The sequence below is a fragment of the Rhinatrema bivittatum genome, chromosome 1 (assembly GCF_901001135.1).
Source record: "Rhinatrema bivittatum chromosome 1, aRhiBiv1.1, whole genome shotgun sequence".
Lineage (NCBI taxonomy): Eukaryota > Metazoa > Chordata > Amphibia > Gymnophiona > Rhinatrematidae > Rhinatrema > Rhinatrema bivittatum.
The window spans coordinates 508,847,415-508,868,503 of record NC_042615.1 but is presented as its reverse complement, the minus strand read 5'-3'; the positions used below and the strand labels follow the sequence as shown (position 1 = coordinate 508,868,503).

General features: G+C 45.6%; 1 protein-coding gene across 4 annotated transcripts in view; it reads right to left on the bottom strand.

The window, feature by feature from the left end:
• The window catches only part of CDK20 (cyclin dependent kinase 20), an 84,518-nt gene that overhangs the window by 28,954 nt on the left and 34,475 nt on the right, over positions 1-21,089 (bottom strand). For all 4 annotated transcript variants that reach the window (XM_029611340.1, XM_029611320.1, XM_029611330.1 and 1 more), the window contains exons 5-7: positions 20,736-20,857; positions 8,668-8,730; positions 7,473-7,596 (exon numbers count right to left, since the gene is read on the bottom strand). In XM_029611340.1, coding sequence (XP_029467200.1) covers positions 7,473-7,596; positions 8,668-8,730; positions 20,736-20,857 — 309 coding nt within the window. The remainder of the gene's footprint in view (positions 1-7,472; positions 7,597-8,667; positions 8,731-20,735; positions 20,858-21,089) is intronic.

The window sequence follows — 21,089 nt, the reverse complement described above, 5'->3', positions numbered from 1 at the left end:
CCAAAAAAAAAATTTTTTTTTTTTTTTTACACAGTGCTTACAGTGCTTAGACACATACGAGTGAAGAGAGGGACTGTGAAGGAGTTCAATTTCGTGAACCTCTGAAGACTGAGCAACTGAAAAGCCTCTCGTCTAACCCTGCCAGCAGTGAAACGCACAGCCATTTTTAATGTACTAATATTTGCAACGCAAACGGCACATAATGCGTAGTGACGCAGTTACGCACTAATATTTAGTGTAACGTGACTCCATTTTGGAATAATAATTTGTATTGTATTAATACGAACGCCGCTGTAAAATGTCTAACACGTCAATTAAATGACGAAACAATAGTCTGATCATAAGCTACACCTACTAGAGGACCACGCTAGCTAATGCTTGTTCAGCAGTTTGTAAATTGTTTGTTCAGCAAAACCAGAACGCATGTGTGAAAGATAAGAGTTGTAAAGTGCATAAAAGTTTGCTCCTAAGGGGACGTGGTATGCAGTTGTACTGAGCCTTTGTCTTAGCTGCATCTTGCTGGCAATAAAAGTCTATCTTTACGGATCAGTTGTCTGGGCCTCCTTACTGACTAAAAAGAGACGGTTACATTTGGCGAGCCAGCCAGGAGGTACCGGGGACGCTATTTTAGCCCCCCAGTGGGTCCGGTAGTTTGGTGGCGGAGCGATCCCCCAGACGTACCTGGTGAGTGGCCACCGCTGAGTTCAGCGATCAGGTTTCTGAGGGGACCGTTCCACAGAAATTCTTCTGAGACCTCTGGGCTGGTGATCCGGGAAGAAGGCTTTCGTGACGATCGGAAGACCCCTGCAGGCGAGTATTATGGGAACAGTGGAAGGAGTAAAGAGTAGATAAGGAAATAACCGGTCCATCCCCGAGCGGACCGAGGGGGCTTTGATCACACCCCGCGCAGTGTTTTAGTAGGAATTCTGTTCCGAAGACCACGCGCATAAGAGGAAAATTATAAGTGAAGTATATAATAGCGGGAATAGGTTTCTTGTTGTGTGAAAGAGAGTGAATGGCCTCGCAGTTCTAGACCGGGCGACCGCGTTCTAGTCGGGGCGATTGTGACCCTTTTGTGTCTGACGGATACGGACCCCTTACCTATCCGTCTTCCCTTCCCTCCTTTGTCTGTGATTCTATCCTAATGGGAGGGGGCTATTCAACTCCACTAAAAGTCATGACGAAGCACTATAGTGAAGTGTTCGACAGACGAAAATGTACGAAACCCGGAATGATTCAGCGATGTACCCATAGGTGGCCCAGTTTGTGTGTAAATTGGCCTCCTGCAGGAACTTTCAATTTCCAAACAGCCACAAGGGTCCTGAATATAGCTCTGAAAGAAGGGAATCCGGGTTGCCCTGAGGATATACCGTATATAACTGCTTGGCTTGCAGTCATTGAGAATCCTCTGTCATGGGCAAAGAAGTTAGTGGAGGGAGCCGCCCTCGTAATGGTAGCTCAGGTGCACAAAATGGGCGACCGGAAGTCCCCAAACCGGAAAAGAAAGGGACAGGCGGCCATATTGGGAATCAAAGATCAGGCGTCATCTGCGGCGGCCATATTTGTAGTGCAAGGGAATTCACAGACTCAAGAAAAAAAAGTTAAACCCCTGCCGCCCGCAGTACTGTCCGATGCGGAACATCTCTTGCCGCCACCATATGCCCCTAGTTGTCCTCAATTGTATCCTGCGCCACCTGGTCCCTCAGCTCCCGCCAATGCACAAGCTGATCCTAGAATAGCACCGATTCCCGAAGTGCGGCTTGAAGCGGCGGCAGCAAAAGCTGAAGACGGCGGCGAGTCGTCCGTGTCAGACGGCACTCGCAGTAAAACCCAAGCCGCAAGTTTGCAACTACCAATCAGGGAAACATCCACTGTAGTTCCCGTGGTCCCGACTGAAGAAAATGAATATTGCACTACGCAAACAATAAAGTTATTTACCTACATACCTTTTCCATCCAGTGATCTCTTTAACTGGAAACAACTTGGCCCTTCTTACGCTGATAAACCAGATCAAATGATAGATTTTTTACGAGGAATTTTTGCAGCTCATAACCCCAACTGGGCTGACATTCGGCATTTAGCCTCCATCCTTTTCACCACTGAAGAACGTCGACAAATACAATTAAATCTGGAAGAGGCAGCTCGATTAGGAGCTGGGGCAGATGGTAATCCTGATGAAGCAGTGAAAGCACAAGCCCCGGTTGCCGATCCCAACTGGGATTTTCAGACCGCAGCAGGGCATGAGCGCATCGCTGCTTATCAAACCGCGTTTCTTGAAGCTTTAAAGAAAGGGAAGAAGAAAGTTGTGAACATGGGAAAAATCCAAGACGTGGTGCAAAGGAGAGATGAGACCCCCGGAAACTTTTTGGAGCGGTTGATGGACGCATACCGACAATACAGTCCATTTGATCCAGAGGACTCCAAAAATCAATCCATCATAGTGATGAGCTTCGTCGGACAATCCTGTCCAGACATTCGCCGGAAGTTACAAAAATCGGAAGGATTTGAGGGAATGTCTATCAGCCAATTAAAAGCCATGGCCGATAAAGTCTATGTAAACCGAGAACCGGACGGAGACAAGAAGGAAAAGAAAGAAAGTAGAAAGTTAAGAGAAAGTGTCAGTCTGTTAGCCACAGCGTTGGAAGAAACTAATTTCGGGAATTCGTCCAGGCACTATACTGGACCCCGAGGAAGAGGCAGGGCGCCCTCTAGAGGGCCGCCAAGAGGACGAGCAAATAGAGAAGGATCGTTTAGAGGTGGAAGAATGCCGTTAGGAACCAATCCATGTGCATTTTGTAGACAAGAAGGACACTGGAAGTCTGAGTGCCCGGAGGCCCTGCAAGCGAAACAGGAAGGATATACTCCGTCCAAAACTAAGGAAGCGGAATGGCAGATGGCCGTAGGTGAAACTTCCGGCGAGGACAGTGAAGCATGACTAGACAAGGGAAACCTTCCCCTTGATCCTTTGGTGGAAATAAAAGTAGGGACTGAAACATTCAAAGGATTGCCAGACACGGGGGCGCAAAGATCTGTAATGACCACCGCTATCACCACGCCCACTTCAAAGAACATCTCTATAGTTGGGGCCTCTGGAAAACCACTAATTGCTCCCTTTCTCCAGAAACGACAGGTCCGAGTAGGAGGACAATTAGTGTCCCACCAATTTCTTTATGTCCCGGGATGCCCAGTACCACTCATAGGGAGAGACCTTCTTTGTAAATTAAGAGCTAATTTACAATTCGAGTCCACTGGTGAAATCAAGGTATCTTTCGCTGATAATCCAGTCTCTCTCATTTGTCCACTCCAGGAGGAATGGAGACTACATCTTCCCATAGTTGAGCAAATCACTGAACATCGATATGAAGACAACACCCTTCTCAACGAAAAACGAAGACAGCTAATGGACAGCGTGCCTAAAGTGTGGTCCGAACAGAACCCGGGAGGAATAGCCGTCAATGCTACCCCTATTTGGATCGAGATGAAACAGAATGCACAGGTGATCAATCAACCTCAATACCCCATTCCATACATGGCCAGGCAAGGGATCCAGATACACCTGCAGAGACTGTATGATTTGGGCATTCTCCGGCGAATCCAATCTGCGTGGAACACCCCTTTGTTACCCGTAAAGAAACCTGGTTCTACTGATTACCGACCAGTACAGGATTTACGGAAAGTGAATATTCAAGTAGCAGATCTAGTAGCCCTCGTACCAAATCCATATTCAATCTTGGCTCAAGTCTCTCCTGCGTCAAAGTGGTACAGTGTCATTGATCTCAAAGATGCTTTCTTCTCCGTTCTGGTAGCGGAGGAATGTCAGAAGATTTTCGCCTTCTAGTGGGAAAATGCGCACACTGGAATAAAGCAGCAGTACACATGGACTCGCTTGCCTCAAGGGTTCAAGCACTCACCTACGTTGTTTGGTGAGCAACTGGCAAAAGACTTGAAGATGTACCAAGTCATGTATGGGCCAGTGATACAGTATGTGGATGACCTTCTGTTGTTTCGAGAAACGTACCTTGAATGTGCAGTAGCCACCCTCCACTTGCTAAAGACGTTGTACTCTAAAGGATACCGTGCAAGTAAAAAGAAGGCGCAAATTTGTGAATTGGAAGTGGAATATTTGGGCTTCCAAATCCGTGAAGGCACTCGTTGTCTTGGAATCTCTCGTACTAGTTCAATACGAGGTCAACCTGTACCCACTTGCAAGAAAGAGCTCCGAGCGTTCCTTGGAACTGCAGGATACTGTAGACTGTGGATTGCTAACTATGCAGTTATTGCCCAACCCCTGTACGACAAGTTGCGGGGTAAAGAATCAGAGTCTCAACCTTTTCAATGGGAAGGACATGAGCTAGCAAGCTTACATCAACTGAAAGACGCCTTGATTGAACCCCCTGCTCTAGGATTGCCAGATGTAATGAAACCATTTCATCTGTTCATCGATGAAAAGAAAGGAATGGCCATAGGGGTATTGACTCAAACTCTAGGCTCGTGGGAACGACCTGTTGCATATCTGTCAAAAGGAATGGACAATGTTGCAAAAGGATGGCCAGGTTGTCTTCGAAGCATTGCAGCTGCATGCTTACTAATTCCAGAGGCAGTCAAATTAACTTTTGGTCAAACTCTAAACGTAACAACTCCCCACACCATTCAAGGACTGCTAGAAACCCATGGACCAAAATGGATGACTAATTCACGTCTTGTAAAGTATCAAGCCCTGTTATGTGAAACTCCCGAAATTCAAATACAAGACAGTAAGAATTTGAATCCTGCAACCTTACTCCCAATTCCCACTCCAGTTACTCATAAATGTGAGGAAATCATGGCTACAGTACATTCCAGCCGACCTGATCTACGCGACCAGCCCTGGCAGGGAGCATGGACTTTATTCACTGATGGGAGTAGCCAGGTTATAAATGGACTTCGGGTCGCTGGTTATGCCGTGGTTTCTGAAGATGACATCGAAGCTGAGCCTCTACCCCCGGGGACATCAGCGCAAAAGGCTGAGCTAATCGCTCTTACTCGAGCTCTACAGTTGGCAGAAGGACAAACTGTAAACATCTATATTGATTCTAAATATGCTTTCCTTACCATACAAGTACATGGAGCCTTATACAAGGAACGAGGATTTCTAACTGCTGAAGGGAAGCAACTAACTAATGCATCCGAGATACACCAATTGTTAAATGCCGTATGGGCACCGAAAAAGGTAGCTGTTATGCATTGTAAAGCCCACACAGGGAAATCAGATCCCATCGCAAAAGGAAACCAATGGGCAGACAAAACAGCGAAAGAAGCAGCACGTGCACATTTATCACACATCTCGGCCACAACGTGTCCACTTTTACAATTTCCAACTGAAATCCCTGCCTATTCTATGGAAGAAAATGATTGGGCACAGACTGAGCAATTTCACCAGCAAAACAGTTGGTGGATTATGCAAGATGATCGAGTATGGATACCTGAAGCATTAGCTTGGACTATCGTCAAGGAAGCCCACAACAACACCCATCTTGGTCGAGATGCCTTAACGAAACTATTGGGGAAAACGTATTACATCAACCGAATCACTCAGTTGACTAAACATGCAATTAATCAATGTGTCACATGTGCAAGAAACAATCCCAGGAATGGACCTGGTCCTGCCCCCGGACATATCCTACGAGGAACTACACCATTTCAAGTTTGTCAAATCGACTTCACCCACATGACTCCCTCAAAAGGATACAAAGCAATGCTGGTAGCCGTCTGTACTTATACTGGATGGATCGAAGCCATACCTACACGAACTGAAACTGCCAAAGAGGTAGTGTCTTTGCTTCTTCATCAAATCTTACCACGATACGGATTACCAAGGCAAATTAATTCAGACAATGGACCAGCTTTCACCAGCGAAATTACACAACAATTGAGCCGAATTCTGGGTGTTAGATGGCATCTGCACTGTGCGTGGAGACCCCAGAGCAGCGGAGCTGTTGAACGAGCTAATAGAACTCTGAAAAATCAGATGGCTAAACTGTGCCAAGAAACAAAGACTAAACGCATGTGTGAAAGATAAGAGTTGTAAAGTGCATAAAAGTTTGCTCCTAAGGGGGCGTGGTATGCAGTTGTACTGAGCCTTTGTCTTAGCTGCATCTTGCTGGCAATAAAAGTCTATCTTTACGGATCAGTTGTCTGGGCCTCCTTACTGACTAAAAAGAGACGGTTACAACTGGACCACCAGTAATCACTTCCCCGGCTGCTTACCTTGCTGGAGCCTGCAATGAAAAGCGTGGGTAAGCTGTGCCTCCGATGGTCTTTTTTTTTTTTTTTCAATGAAATGAGCAGAGGAATGGGAGCCTCTCTGCTAAAAGACCTGAGGCAGGCGCAAAAAGGGGGAGTGACTGGACCACCAGTATCACCCCTTTAAGCCAGGCAAGTGGTCACCGGGAAAAGGGGTCCCAGGCTGAGTACTCAAGGGGAAAATCCCCCCTGGGACCCTGTAAGAGCTGTGAGACAGAGCTGGCTCACATAAACAAGAAGTGTGATTTCCTTCAAATTCTTTTTTTTTTTTTTTTTTTACATATAGAAATTAATCAATACTTGCTTGATCCTGGAAACAATCAGAAGGAGAAAGAAATAAATCACCACAGTGTGGAAAACAGAGAAAGCTAGGGAACCACAGGTTTAACTGCCTGCCTCTGCTGGGAAACAGAGAAATACTGAAGGGACACGCAGGGTGAGCACTGTCCTGAAATAGGATACCTTTTCAGTTTTTCTCTTTCTCCCTCTGCTGGACAGGAGGCTCAACCCACTGTCTGGACTGATCCGGGTACGTACAGGGAACTCTTGAATTTTTTTGAAACATCTGATAAAGGGGATCTTTTCCTTTTTGTAATGCTTCACATGTTTTTGCTCAGATGAGCCCTGTAGCTCATAATAAAGCTTTAGGTCTCTAAAGTGCCTTCAGGGACATTCTGCCACAGAGGCCACTGTCGTGCTGTCATTGTCTGGTCCTAAATTCCAGAGGCAGCAGTCATGTTGATCTGCTATAGCCATCTTATGATGCCATATTTTGTATGACTTTAAAGGATTTATTTCCTTTTTTTTTGGTTGAAGATGATTCCAGATTAGTTATTTTGATGAAATCTCTAAGCGGCTAATGAGAGAAAGAGGAGAAACTGTGACTATTTGTAAAGCAGATGAAATAAGATGAGGGAGGGCATGCATGACCAGAACACACTCCAGAAGTTTCTTGGCTAGAGGAGGAAAAAATAAGAATAAGAATCATTGCATAACATCTCCCATCTTGTGTGGCTATCTTGTGATGCTTGTCCATGAAGAAGCCCTAGTAAATAATTATAGCAATTATTCTATTGATCCCCATTTACATATATTTTTGATATCCATGTTTCCCATCTGTAAAGTTTGACAGAGAAGCAGAAGCTAAGATCTTCTGATGCTTAACTGGAATTGGCTCCTCCCACACTCACCGGCCATATCTTCTCATTGGGAGTACCCAGGATCCGCAGCACGCAGCACAGCTGCTCAATGTCATTCTCCCCAGGGAAGAGGGGGGAATTATTGAGCAGCTCCCCAAAGATGCACCCTACTGCCCTACAAATGGGGAGAGAAGAGCAAGAACCCAGTAAAAAAAATTCTTTTAAGCATATCAAATGACCAGAACAGAAAACACCAACATAGATAAATACTTCCAGGCCCATCCACGCTCTGCTTTATGCTTCCTTTCTACTGCAATACAGCAAACCCTACTTGATCTCTGCCTTAACCCCTCACTCTCTGTGCTTGTCTCAGACTTTACCCCTCATTCACTACTGCTGAGGATCTTCTGTGTCTGTCCCAGATTTTATCCTTTGATCCTCCGCCGCAGAGGATCCTTTGTTTCTGTCCCAGATTTTGCCATCACTTCCCCACCCCCTGAGGATCCCCTATGCATTTCCCAGGCTGAACCCCTCATTCCCAATCATACAGGTCTTCTGTGCCTATCCCAGGCTTTATCTCTCACTCCCCTATTGCTGAGGATCTTCTGTGTCTGTCACAGGCTTTACCCCTCACTCCCCCATCGCTGAGTATCCTCTATGCTATGCTTTATCCTCACTCCCCCCCCCATCACTGAGGATCTTCTTGCTCCCCCTCCGCTAAGAAGCCTATGGGCCTATCCTAGACTTTGCCCCTCAATGCTCTAACCATTACCCTTTCTATGAAGAAATATTTTTTTATGGTATAATTAAGACTACGTCACACTCCGGTCTCCCATCTTTACAGGTTCCAGAACTTCCTCATGACTCTTGAACATTATGTATACCTTCAAGGTATACTTCTGCAGTCATCCCAGTAATAGATTGAAATTAAATGGCAGGGGTGACACTGTGCTTTTTATTATCAGAATTCAATGCTGCCATCTGTACTCAGTGCTTATTCTGATGGTAGGAGGGGAAGTCTAGGTGTAGGCATGATCATTAAGATCTTGCTCTATGAGCTCCTACACTCTTGTTTGCAGCAAGGAAGAAACTGAGAAACAGGTTACTGATAGTGATCCTTTGCTATAGCCCCAGATGGGGAGTGGAGTCTCCCATGGAGCACAGCATTTGCATGGGCTTCAACATGGATCATTAAAAGCATAAATCTGCAGTGATGAGAAGAAAGACCAATGTGGTTAGAACTCACCAGAGGTCCACACCTTCATCATACTTCCGAGCACCATAGAGGAGCTCTGGGGCCCGGTACCACCTGAAGAAACAAAGAAAGAGGATTTAAACATGCACAAGATAGCAGGCACTAATAGCCATGGCAGAGACTCTCAAAGCAGTTTTGAAAGCATCTATTATAATTCCAGCTGATTTGCAGTTTCCCCTCCAACAGAGGACTCTGATGAGCCCTGTTTTGAACTATACTCTTTAACACATCCGTGGTTGTTTGCCTCAGCCAGTCTTACAGCCTCCGCTCCACCAGGGGACCTCCTTGAACACACTTTCCTGGCTAGACAAGCTCCTCTTGCCTGCCTGCACCACATCCAAACTCCAGCATTAGTTAACCCAGTCTGTCCCTTGCCTCAATGCTTCGGCATTGAGTTCTAGTTGACTCCTTGCTCTAGCCACTTCTGCTTTTGGGTCTTCTTGGCCTTTTCCTATTCTGTCCATTGGCCTTCAGGCCTCCTGACCTTAGTATAGCCTTAGCCATACCATTGCAAGACATAGCCTTAGCTTTAGCCATAGTTGCCTTAGCCTTACTCTTGTGGCCCCTCTGGCCATCTGCTTTACCTTGCTCTGTGACCTTAGGGCCTTCTGGCTCTTTCCTTGCTTTATGGCCTTTGGGCCTATCTTGCTTGTTCCTGAGTTCCAGTTTACTCTTACTTCCACGCAGCTCCAGTCTATTCCTGAGTTCCATTTCACTCCTATCTCCACGCAGCTCCAATCTGTTCCTGAGTTCTAGCTTCAACCACAGCCGCAGTTTTATCTTCAGCTTCAGCACTGCTGAAGCCTTCTGTTCAGCTCCAGCCTCAGCCAAGCCATTCCAGTCTAAGTCTTATTCTAGCCTCACCAGACCACCCAAGTCTAGTCCTAGTCTTATCATGCATCCTTCGTCTCTCTGAAGGTGATGTCCACCACTCTCCTGACACAACAGAGAATAGACAAAATGATTCACACACTCACCAGTTCATCATGTGAACAAATTTTTCTTGTTTTTTTCAAAAGGAGAAACTGAGACCTTCTGCTCCCCTTCCACACCGTATTGATTTGACAGGCCAATATGTGGGAATGAAGCAAAGCGTTCTGAAAATACTTCTTCCTATAAAGGTCCAAGGTCTGGCAATTGGGTAATGAGTAATAAGACTTCAACGCTTTGGCTTTTTTTCTGACCACAGATTGGTGTGGTAATTGGATTCTGCTGATTCCTTGAGCCATCTGGACCTGATATTTGGTATCCATCTTCTTTCCCACAAGAATGGTCTCCGATATTCTCTTCTATACATCCTGTAGAAGTTGGTGGACAGGGTCAGCTACCTGCTCCTTACGGGCATTGAGGACTCGAGGAAGACTGGAAGAAGTGCTATGGGCTCATCCTTGACCTCTAAAATAAAAGGAAATGGCCTCAACCATTCTCTGTACAAAAACTAGGAAAAAAGGTCCTCAGGAAGGGGCCTATTCCTTATCTTTGGAGGGAAAAGGTCTAAGGGGAGATCAAGAGAATATTCTCTTTTAGAACATGATTCTTCAGACTTTTAAGCAGGATCCCAGGACTCCAGACTCAGATAAAGAGATGAGGATGCGGACTCTAGTCTTGGATACCACCAACCCTCAAGCTTTTGTTTAAAAAAAAACTTACATGATGGTTTTTTGAGTATCGAGACCATGCATTGCTGTACAGTTGGCTTCCTTCTCTGATGCTGTATTGCTTCAACTCGGTAGAGATAGTAACAGTGCTAAGTCTCAATTCTGAAGTCAAGGTTTCAAGTACCAGTTCCATCAGCACCAAAGATGATGCTGAAGTGTTTGGTACCCGTGCCAACACCTCCATCTGTTTGAGTTGCTGAATCAGCAACTCGGGTATCATTCTGTCCAACTCCTTCTCAAAAACTGCAATGCCAAAACTGTAGTGCTATTAGGAGAGGACAGGTCCTTCTGGGTGACCACAAGGCTGTACTTAGATCACTATAACTAAATCTCAGAATGGAAGGTTGAGTTCACTTCCTGATGAATCCAATCAGGAGGGACAATAGCTAAAAAGTTCCTGTCTCCCTGCTTTCAGACTTGTCCATCAAAAGAGATTGATCTCAATGCCTTGATACCTCTGCTTGACATTTGGTGCTGATTCTCTTTAGATCTGAGCTCAACTTCCTAGGAATCCTTCTCATGTGCCAAGTAGGAAAAGTGGAAAGATTCCTTATTCCTGAGTTCTTTTTCAGTTCCAGCTCTTTTTTGTTTTAAATTAACATTTTATTGATGCTCATAATTGATAAAAATACAAAATACAATGTACATAACTGTTAAGAAACAGTGTTTCATCTTATGTTATGCTATCATTATCCCACCCTCCCCACCCCTATCCCCCTGCACATTATATACAAAACTTAATGGTATAGCACAATACTCACAAGGGTGACTGTATAGTGTATGCAAATTACTGACAGTATTCTGAAGAAAGTAGGAGGAATTTGCACATGTCTACTTGCAGAATCAACATTATCAGTACCAGGGTCCAAATAAGTCCTGTCAATTTGTTAAACTTGTAAGTTACGCCAGGTTAAATACAAGCCCCACATGTCCTGAAATTTTTTATAGTAATCCCTATGTTCTGCAGTAAGTTTACTCATAATACATATATAGTCTAGTTTACAAAGTATCTGGGACATGGAAGGCACTTCTTTATCTTTCCAATGCTTAGCGATCACCAGTCTTGCGGCCACATATAATTGAGTAATAAACATTTGTGTACAGCAAGATAAGTCAGGTGTACACACATTTAAGAGTGCAGATTCCAGGCAAAGACAAATTGGTATAGTAAGTATCTCAGAAGCCAATTTCTCTATGACCTGACATACAGGTACTATGCAATCACCTGTCTACCACATATGAATAAATGTGCCCTTGGCTAGAGAGCTTCTCCAGCATCTATCACTATGCCCTGTCTTAAATTTGTGTAGTCTATCTGGTGAGAAATACCACCTGAATAGGAGTTTATAGATGTTTTCTACAAGTGAGGAAGATATTGAAGTTTTAGCTACAGTACCAAATATCTCTAACCATACTCGCTCATCAGCCACATCCGGCCAATCCCTCTCCCATACTCACATATGAGTGGGTTTAATTTCCAATTTAGCATTCAGTAGTTGGTAAATTTTGGAGATGAGGCCCTTAAACATCTGTGGCATAGAACAGTAGCCTTCAAATAAGGATCTATCAGCTATAAAGGTGCCCTGAAAATTAGGGCTTCCATACAAATGAAGGAGTTGGTGATAGGCTAGGAATTCAGTATTAGGTAAGTTGCTACGGGTGCACAGCTCCGTGAAAGAAAGAATAAGATCATCTTTCCATATATGCCCCAGTTTAGTGATACCTCTCTCCTTCCATAGGGAGAAGGAATTTAGAGGGCGGCTGGGAGTGAAAGTAACATTGTGAAATAAATGGGTAAGTAGAGAGTACTCTCTGCCCCCCACCAAATGTTTTTTCCATTTAGCCCAGACATTTAATGTTTGACGAGTAGTAGCCAACATCTTTGGACACTCCCTCCACGTCTTTCTTGGTTGCCAAGGAAGCGCTGCAATAGGCATAGGACGGAGCTATGATTGCTCTATAAATACCCAATGCTTCTGAGTGGTTGTGTTGTGCCATTCTACCATTACTCAAAGCTGCGTGGCCACATAATACCAAGTAATGTTTGGCACACTCAGACCCCCCTCAGGTTTGGACTGATAGAGAGCATTCCTGTTTACCCTTGGCGGTCGATGGTTCCAAATATAGCGGAACATTTTCTTCTGACAGTCTCTCAGAATATGATAGGGAATAGCAATTGGCAATGTTTGGAAAAGATAAAGCAGACACGAAAGCAGATTAATATTTTTAAAGTAGTTATTCTACCTAATCATGAGAAGGATAGATGGGACCACAGCTCCAAATCCCACTGTAACATATGAAACAGTGGGACATAATTGAGAGTGTATAAGTCTTTGGGATGGGCACTCAAATACATAGAAACATAGAAACATAGAAATGACGGCAGAAGAAGACCAACCGGTCCATCCAGTCTGCCCAGCAAGCTTCACACATTTGTTCTCATACTTAACTGTTTCTCTTGGCTCTTAGTAACCTTATGTTCTAATTCCCTTTTCACCCCCACCATTAATGTAGAGAGCAGTGCTGGAGCTGCTTCCAAGTGAAATATTAAGTTTGATTAGTTGGGTAAGCGGCAGCATAGCTCTCTGCCATGAAGCAGAGGGCAATGCTGGAAATGTGTGAAGTATCAGTTTTTCTTTTCCCCTGTCATTGAAGCAAGGAGTCATGCCGGACATGCACCGAAAGTGAAGAATGCCTTGAAAGTCACATTAACTATCATCAAATATTGAAAAGCCTAATAATTGGTAATACCTATAAGCCCATGAACCCATCCCTGTTTTTTTTTCTTTTTTTCTTTTCTTTTTTTAATTGGGAGATGGATGCCCTTCATCCTTCTACTCTGTGAAGGTGGACACCTACCACCGGCCACTGGCATCCCGCTCCGTTAATGCCTCTGTGGCTACTGCCGCTCCATGCAGTGTTTTACTACCTGCTCTTTATATGCGTCCTCTAGAACTGATGGATCCCATCCCTGGGTTTTTTTATTATTTATTTAATTGGGAGATGACAGCCCTCCATCCTTCCGCTCCGTGAAGGTGGACACCTACCACTGGCCACTGGCATCCCGCTCCGTGAATGCCTCTGTGGCTACTGCCGCTCTGTGCAGTATTTTACTACCTGCTCTTTATATGGACACCTACCACTGGCCACTGGCATCCCGCTCCGTGAATGCCTCTGTGGCTACTGCCGCTCCGTGCAGTATTTTACTACCTGCTCTTTATATGTGTCCTCTAGACCTGATGGATCCCATCCCTGTTTTGTTTTTTGTTTTTGTTTTTTATTTAATTGGGAGATGACAGCCCTACATCCTTCCGCTCCATGAAGGTGGACACCTACCACTGGCCACTGGCATCCCGCTCCGTGAATGCCTCTGTGGCTACTGCCGCTCCGTGCAGTATTTTACTACCTGCTCTTTATATGCGTCCTCTGGACCTGATGGATCCACAATATTTATCCCATGCCCCTTTGAAGTGCTTCACAGTTTTGGACTTCACCACTTCCTCCGGAAGGGCATTCCAGGCATCCACCACTCTCTCCGTGAAGAAATTCTTCCTGACATTGGTTCTTAGTCTTCCTCCTTGGAGCCTCGGCTCGTGACCTCTGGTTCTGCTGATTTTTTTCTGTTGGAAAAGGTTTGTCATTGTCTTTGGATCGTTAAAGTTTTTCAAGTATCTGAAAGTTTGAATCATATCACCCCTGCTCCTCCTTTCCTCCAGGGTGTACATATTTAGATTCTTCAATCTTTCCTCGTATGTCAACCGATGAAGACCCTCCACCTTCCTGGTCGCCCTTCTCTGTACCGCCTCCAACTTGTCCTTGTCTCTTTGTAGATACGGTCTCCAGAACTGAACACAGTACTCCAGGTGAGGCCTCACCAAGGACCTGTACAAGGGGATTATCACTTCCCTTTTCTTACTCGATATTCCTCTCTCTATGCATCCCAGCATTCTTCTGGCTTTTGCAATCGCCTTGTCGCATTGTTTCGCCGACTTCATATCATTAGACACTATCACCCCAAGGTCTCTCTCCTGCTCCGTGCACATCAGCCTTTCCCCCCCCATCGAATACAGTTCATTCGGATTTCCACTCCAAGATATTTAACTTTGGAAGATGCCCAGCGAAAGGGATATTTTGACTGCAGAGATTTTACTATGTTCGGATCACAGGTTATATTAAGGATCTCCGATTTTTCCCAATTGACTTTAAATCCTGAAACCTGACCAAACATCCGCAACATCTGCGTTATGGCGGACAGGGAATTATTGGGGTCTGTTAAGGTAAATATGATATCTTAAGCGTACATTGATAATTTAAAGACTTGTGAATCCACCTGAAAACCGGAGATACCCAGATGTCGTCGTGTAGAGATCACCAGGGGTTCTAGGAATATGGCAAAAAGTAAGGGAGATAACGGGCACCCCTGCCGAGTTCCTCGTTCAACTGGAAACAAATTGGTATATCCACCATTTATCTTAATACAAGCTCTAGGCCAATCATATAACCTGGTTAACCAGGTACAGAAGTGTTCCCCAAAGCCCATTTTGGATAGGATACTAAATAGAAATGGCCAATAATCCAAATCAAAGGCCTTTTCAGCGTCAATGGCAAGAAAAACTGAGTCCAGTTTATCTCTATGGGCTTGCCAAATAAGATTAACTAATTTGCATACATTATCATCCGCTAGGCATCCCGGTATAAATCCCACTTGGTCCTGGTGTATAAGTTGGGCAATGAACTTATTCAATCGACTCGCTAAAATTTTTGCTAATATTTTTAGGTCTATATTGATTAAAGAAATGGATCTATAAGACCCACAGAGAGAGGGGTCCCTCCTGGGCTTGGCGATAATAGTAATCCCTGCTACGTTGGAATTATCATGCAGAGTTGCTGCGACTGTCACTGCCCGACGTCTCCACTACACCCACCTTACCTCTTTGGCGACTCCCTCTTTGCCTGTTGGAAGTTTGGCTGCCGCAGCATCATGGTGCCATTCTCCTCCGGCATCCCCGGACCGGCCAGACGCCGCACTCCGCCATGTTTCCCAGTAGTCTAAGGGTGCACGCGCGCGGCCCCCAACTCAAGTACCAGCAGTGGCGCGAACCTCAGGGGCGTCCCCCTGAGGTGATGTCATCTCCACCGGATATTTAAGGTCTCTGATATTGCTAACTAATCGAGTTAGCAAGGAGTTGGATTACAAGGGAAAGGTTTCCTTATGCTCCTAGCTACTCTGCCTCCTCGGACTTACCAGGGGTAGCCGCCCCTCGGGGGCCTTGTTTCTCTTTGCCTTTCAGGTTGCAGTCTGGAACCGGTACTTGCTCCTCGAGGGCCCACGTACCCGGACTTGCTACTGAATACCAATTCTGCCAGGAAGTCATCGCTGCCTACAACACCAGTGAGTTACCATCTCTCTCTCAGAGCGTTCCCTGGAACCAGGTACTCACTCCTGGAGGGCCTACTTCTTTCCAGCTCCTGAGCTGCTTTTAAGAGACTATTGTGTGAGAGTTACCATCAAGGTTCTGTTCCTGAACTTTACCCTGCCTACTCACTATATTCAGTTTCTCTACAGCTCAGTTATCCAGGATCGCTATTCCAGTATCTGAGGGACTATAGCCCAGCCAGGCATTCCAGCTCACTACTGCCACCTCTGGTGGTTCCATATACCGTCTAATAAAAGAACTAGTGTGTGTCTGTTTCCATACTCTGAGCCTGACCGGTGGTCCCTCTCGGGATCTTCCCCTGGGAGCGTGATAATCTGCCACTGGCCCAAGGATCCACCCACAACTACCTCAAACACCAACAAGAGTGCCCTGTTCTCTAAGGCAATTATACACTTTTTGCAGGTGAGCAACAATATGTGGACCGAATAATTTATAGAATTTGGCAGTGAGGCCATCCAAGCCTGGGGCTTTTCCCGGTTTTAATAGTGGCTAGTATTTCCTCGCTTGTTATCTCTCTAAGGCTGCCTTCATTTCTGTACTTAGAGCTGGTAGAGGTATATCCTGGAGATAATTTGCTATGTTTGCGCTGGTTATGTTATCTGCGCTATATAATTCCGCATAGAATTGAAGAAATCTATCACGTATCGCTGCATTATTAAAACTTATTCGCAAGCAATTTGCCTGCCTTGTCACTTCCTTCGAAATATGTTTGCTTAGTAACATTCATCATGTGTAACATTTTAGCTGACTCTAGTCTCCGCAGGTCCTCTCTGGCCTGATTTAAGTGAGTCAGAATTTTACTAGATCCCGTGGTTTGGTGTTTACTAGTCAGCTTTTGTATAGTTAGATGTATTAGATGAGCCTCTCTCTCTCTTCGCTTCTTAGTGAAGGCAGCCCTAGAAATCAAGAGGCCTCATAAATAAGCTTTAAGGCTGTCCAGACAATTGTGGAAGACATGCCCTCTAGTGTTTCTGTCGAGAAACTCTTGGATATGTCCGGCTAATGCCCTCGTGAAGTCAGAATCGGTCAATAATATATCATTAAGTTTCCAGTATCTTGTTCCCGTGTCATAATTGACAAATCTGATGTCCAACCATAATGCAGCATGATCTGTCCATGCCATTGGTGAGATACCGGACCCTACAATGTCATTAAAGAGATTTCTCCACTAGAAAATAGTCAATCTGAGAGTGAGAATAGTGTGTAGGGGAGTAGATGGTATACGAGCGTGATGTGGGAAAATGTGATCTCCAAACATCTATAAGTTGGGGATACAACATTGTCAGAGAGAATCCGCACCGACTTCCCGCAAAGGAGAGGTTGAAGAGCGTGCAACGCCAAATGTACCGCTCTGGTCTCTAACCGATTGATCGACCACCACGCTTCTTCGCTGGACCACTGTCCCTGAACAGATGTTTTCTGACATACCGCTCCCCTGTCTGAAAGACTGGCGTCCGTGGTGACAACAGTCCACTCCGGAATCTCTAGAGGAACTCCCCGCCGTAGATTGACCGCCTGTAACCACCAATTCAGACTGGATCAAGCCTTATCTGTAAGGGGAAGGGGAAGGCGGTATTGTTCCGAAACCGGATTCCAGTGGGAAAGCAATGCGGACTGTAGTGGCCTCATATGCGCAAAGGCCCAAGGAACCAATTCCAGAGTGGATGTCATTGAACCGAGGACTCTCAAATAATCCCGTACACATGGTATAGGAATGGACAATAAGGCTCGGATTTGCGCTTGCAGCTTGAGAAGGCGATATTCTGGAAGAAACAGTCCCCCATGAAGAGTATCAAACAGTGCGCCCAGAAATTCCAGCGACTGTGAAAGAACTAGGTGACTCTTGTCCTTGTTGATCACCCAGCCTAGGGATTGCAAGAGGTCGATGACTCTGCTGACCGTTGAGCGACAAAGAGACTCCGACTTCGCCCGAATTAACCAGTCGTCTAGGTACGGATGGACCAAAAGACCCTCCTTCCTGAGTTATGCTGCCACCACAATCATTACCTTGGTAAATGTTCTGGGAGCTGTGGCTAACCCAAACGACAGAGCCCTGAATTAATAATGCTGTCCTAGAATGCAAAATCTGAGAAACATCTGATGATCGGAGCGAATGCCGATGTGAAGATAGGCCTTGGTGAGGTCCAGAGATGCTAGAAACTCTCCCTTGTGTACCGAGGCTATGACTGACCTGAGAGTTTCTATTCAAAACTTGAGAATCCGCAGACAACTGTTGACTCTTTTGAGGTTGAGAATGGGATGAAAAGCTCCCTCTTTTTTTGGAACAACGAAGTAAATTGAGTAACGACCTTTCCATTGCTCTGTTCGAGGAACTGGAACGATAGCTCCGAGATCAAACGCTGCAGAGTGTCCTTTACTGCCTAACGTTTTTCCAGGTAAGAACATGGTGAAACCAGAAATCGGTCATGAAGCCGCCGAACAAAATCTAAAGCATTACCATAACTTATCACCATGAGAACCCACTGAACTGACATTCATCTGGTCCATTCTCCGTAAAACAGAGACAGCCTGCCTCCTATAACCAGAACCGGAGAATGGACCGGCCCTATCTCATTGGGCAGATTTTGCTCCACCTGTAGCTTGGGAATTTCCTTGTCAGAAGAACGGAATCTTCGACCAGACCGAAAACGAGAGCGGTATGAGAAGGAACTTTGAGCTCTAGGATGATCCTCTGGTAATTTGTGAATCTTATTCTCTCCTAAGGACAGTATCATGTCTCCCAAGTCCTTCCCAAAGAGTAATTTTCCCTTAAAGGGCAAAACTCCCAACTGAGCCTTTGAGGATGCATCCGCCGACCAATTCCTCAACCAGAAGAATCTGCGAGCCGACACTGATGACATCATAGAGTGAGCCAAAGTCCTGAGAAGATCAAATAAAGCATCTGCGCTGTAGGCAACAGTAGCCTCCAATCGACCAGCTTGTGCTACCTCCTCATCAGAGAGGGAAGAATTGTTTAGCAACAACAGGCCAGCTCACAAAGCCAAGCCACTACACATAGCCGCCCACACACCGAGTGCAGAAATCTCAAACATTCGTTTGAGCTGTACCTCCAGTTTACGATCCTGTAGATCTTTAAGGACCGTGGCTCCGGTCACTGGGATAGTTGTCCTCTTAGTGACCGCTGACACTGCGGCATCTACCTTGGGAAGCTTCAAAACCTCCAAGGCCTCCTCCGGTAATGGATATAGCTTGTCCATGGCCCATCCTACCTTAAGACCTAATTCAGGAGTGTCCCACTCCCGGTACAAAAGGTCAGTGAGAGAAACATGAAAAGGAAAAGACATTGTCAGACCCCTAAGGCCCAGCAACACTGGATTGATATCACCCATCCAAGAATCCTTCTTTGGATCATCAAGACCCAATTCAAGTAAAATTGCCGGAATCAAAGTTCCTCCCTCCTAAAAAGGCGGACCACTTTGGGTTCATCTCCGTCCGCTATGTGAGAGGCAGAACTATTGCCCTGACCAAGATCCCCTCCGAGATCCACATCCTGCAGGGACTTGTCCTGGATAACCAAAGGGTCCTGTTCGGAGTCATCCGAGGTAGAAATAGTGGAATGAGCCGGGCCTGAGCGAAGGGGACGCTTTGGAGCTGAATCAGAACCAAAACCGCTTGATCTTGAACGTTTGGAGGAGTGGACCTTCAGACCCTGCACAGATGAGCACTCTCTGTACTTTCTTCACTCCTTCTTGGACTTGTAGGCCTTATGGAGAACCTAATAAAATCCCCTGAAAAGGAAGAAGAGGAATTTGAGGCCTCCTCGAGGATCTCCTCATCTAAACCTGTCTCATCTTCGCGCGGCTTGTCCCCACCAGGAACTGCCGGCTGCGATGACAAGGGAGGCGGGTCCGATGCTCCCTGCATGGCCTGCTGTGTTGCCGCCCGCATAGTACTTAGCAAAGCTTCTGTACCTGCACTGCAGCGAAACGGGTCCGGAGCAGAGGAGCAGCCGCGCAGAGGCTTCGGGGCCGCGTGAGCCAGCTGCCTAGCATCTTCTGCGGTCAAAACAGACAGGCCTTCCCCACCGTGGAGGCAAGCCAAGCAGAGACTCTCCCTTGAAAGCCGCACGCGTGCATCTCCACACATACGGCAGGCAGCGCTGCGTGGCATCAATAGAAAGATAAAGAATAAAGTACACCCAGACGCAAAAAGTAAAACCTACGGCGCCACCAAACACTGAATGATTGAAACAAACCACAACAAAAGCTGCCAGTAGAGAAAAGAAAATAAATAATACATATATATATATATATATATATATATATATATATATATATATATATATATTTTTTTTTTTTTTTTTTTTTACCTGACAAAATGTCACGGACCCCGGGAGCTGCTCCAAATAGGGTGAGTGAGCTGGGCCCCCCGGTATTACCCTGACCAGGAGTAGTTGCTGGGTAAATAACCTCCCCAACTCCAGCGACCTCAGAACCAGGAGGGATAGTCCCTTCAGGACCTCCCGACCTCCTGGGAGGCAGTAAGGCGGCTGCTAACAAAAGTTAGACCGATGAACTTATTTCACTTTTTTTTTTTTTTTTAAATCTTTAAGGAACAGTCTCACACAGAGAAAAGACCTAGCAACCTTACTAAGAATAATTCCTAAACAACCTGACAAGAAAAAAAAAAAAACTACCACAGACTGCAGGGTTAGGCACGTCCACCTCTGCTGGGAGACAGAGAAATACTGATGGACTGCAGGTGGCACTCCAGGGTATACGTCAGAGTCAGTAGAATCTTTCTCTGCCTCCCTCTGCTGGATTGGTGACATAACCCAGGGTCTGGACTGATCCAGGTACTTATAGGGAATGTAATTAGCTTTAGCTTTTGTTTAGTTTGTCAGATTGTTTTGACTTTGCTTGTTGCATTTAATAAAATAAATATTTAAAACAAAACAAGAGCTCTCAGCAATAGTCACTCTCACCATGGGAACTGCACCCACCTTGTGGCCACTTGGTGGCTGTATAGACGATCACCCTCATTGGAGAATACTCTTGCAAGGCCAAAGTCTGCAATCTTCAAGTGCCCTGTAGAACTTATGAGAAGGTTGGCAGGTTTCAGGTCCTGGAGCAGGAGGATGAGGAAGGGAGAGAAAGGAGACAAAATAAGGTACAGGCAGGCATGTATTTGCAAATACACATACTAGGCCTAATCCTAGGACAGCAAAAATCTGAGGGCAGCAGGCTGGCTGAAAATGTGCTGCCTTACTGCTGTACCGCATTTTTCTCAGCAGAAAATAGCTCTCTGCTTCCTGATCCAACTCCTTCCTCCCCCCTCCCAGGCAGCTATAGGGGAA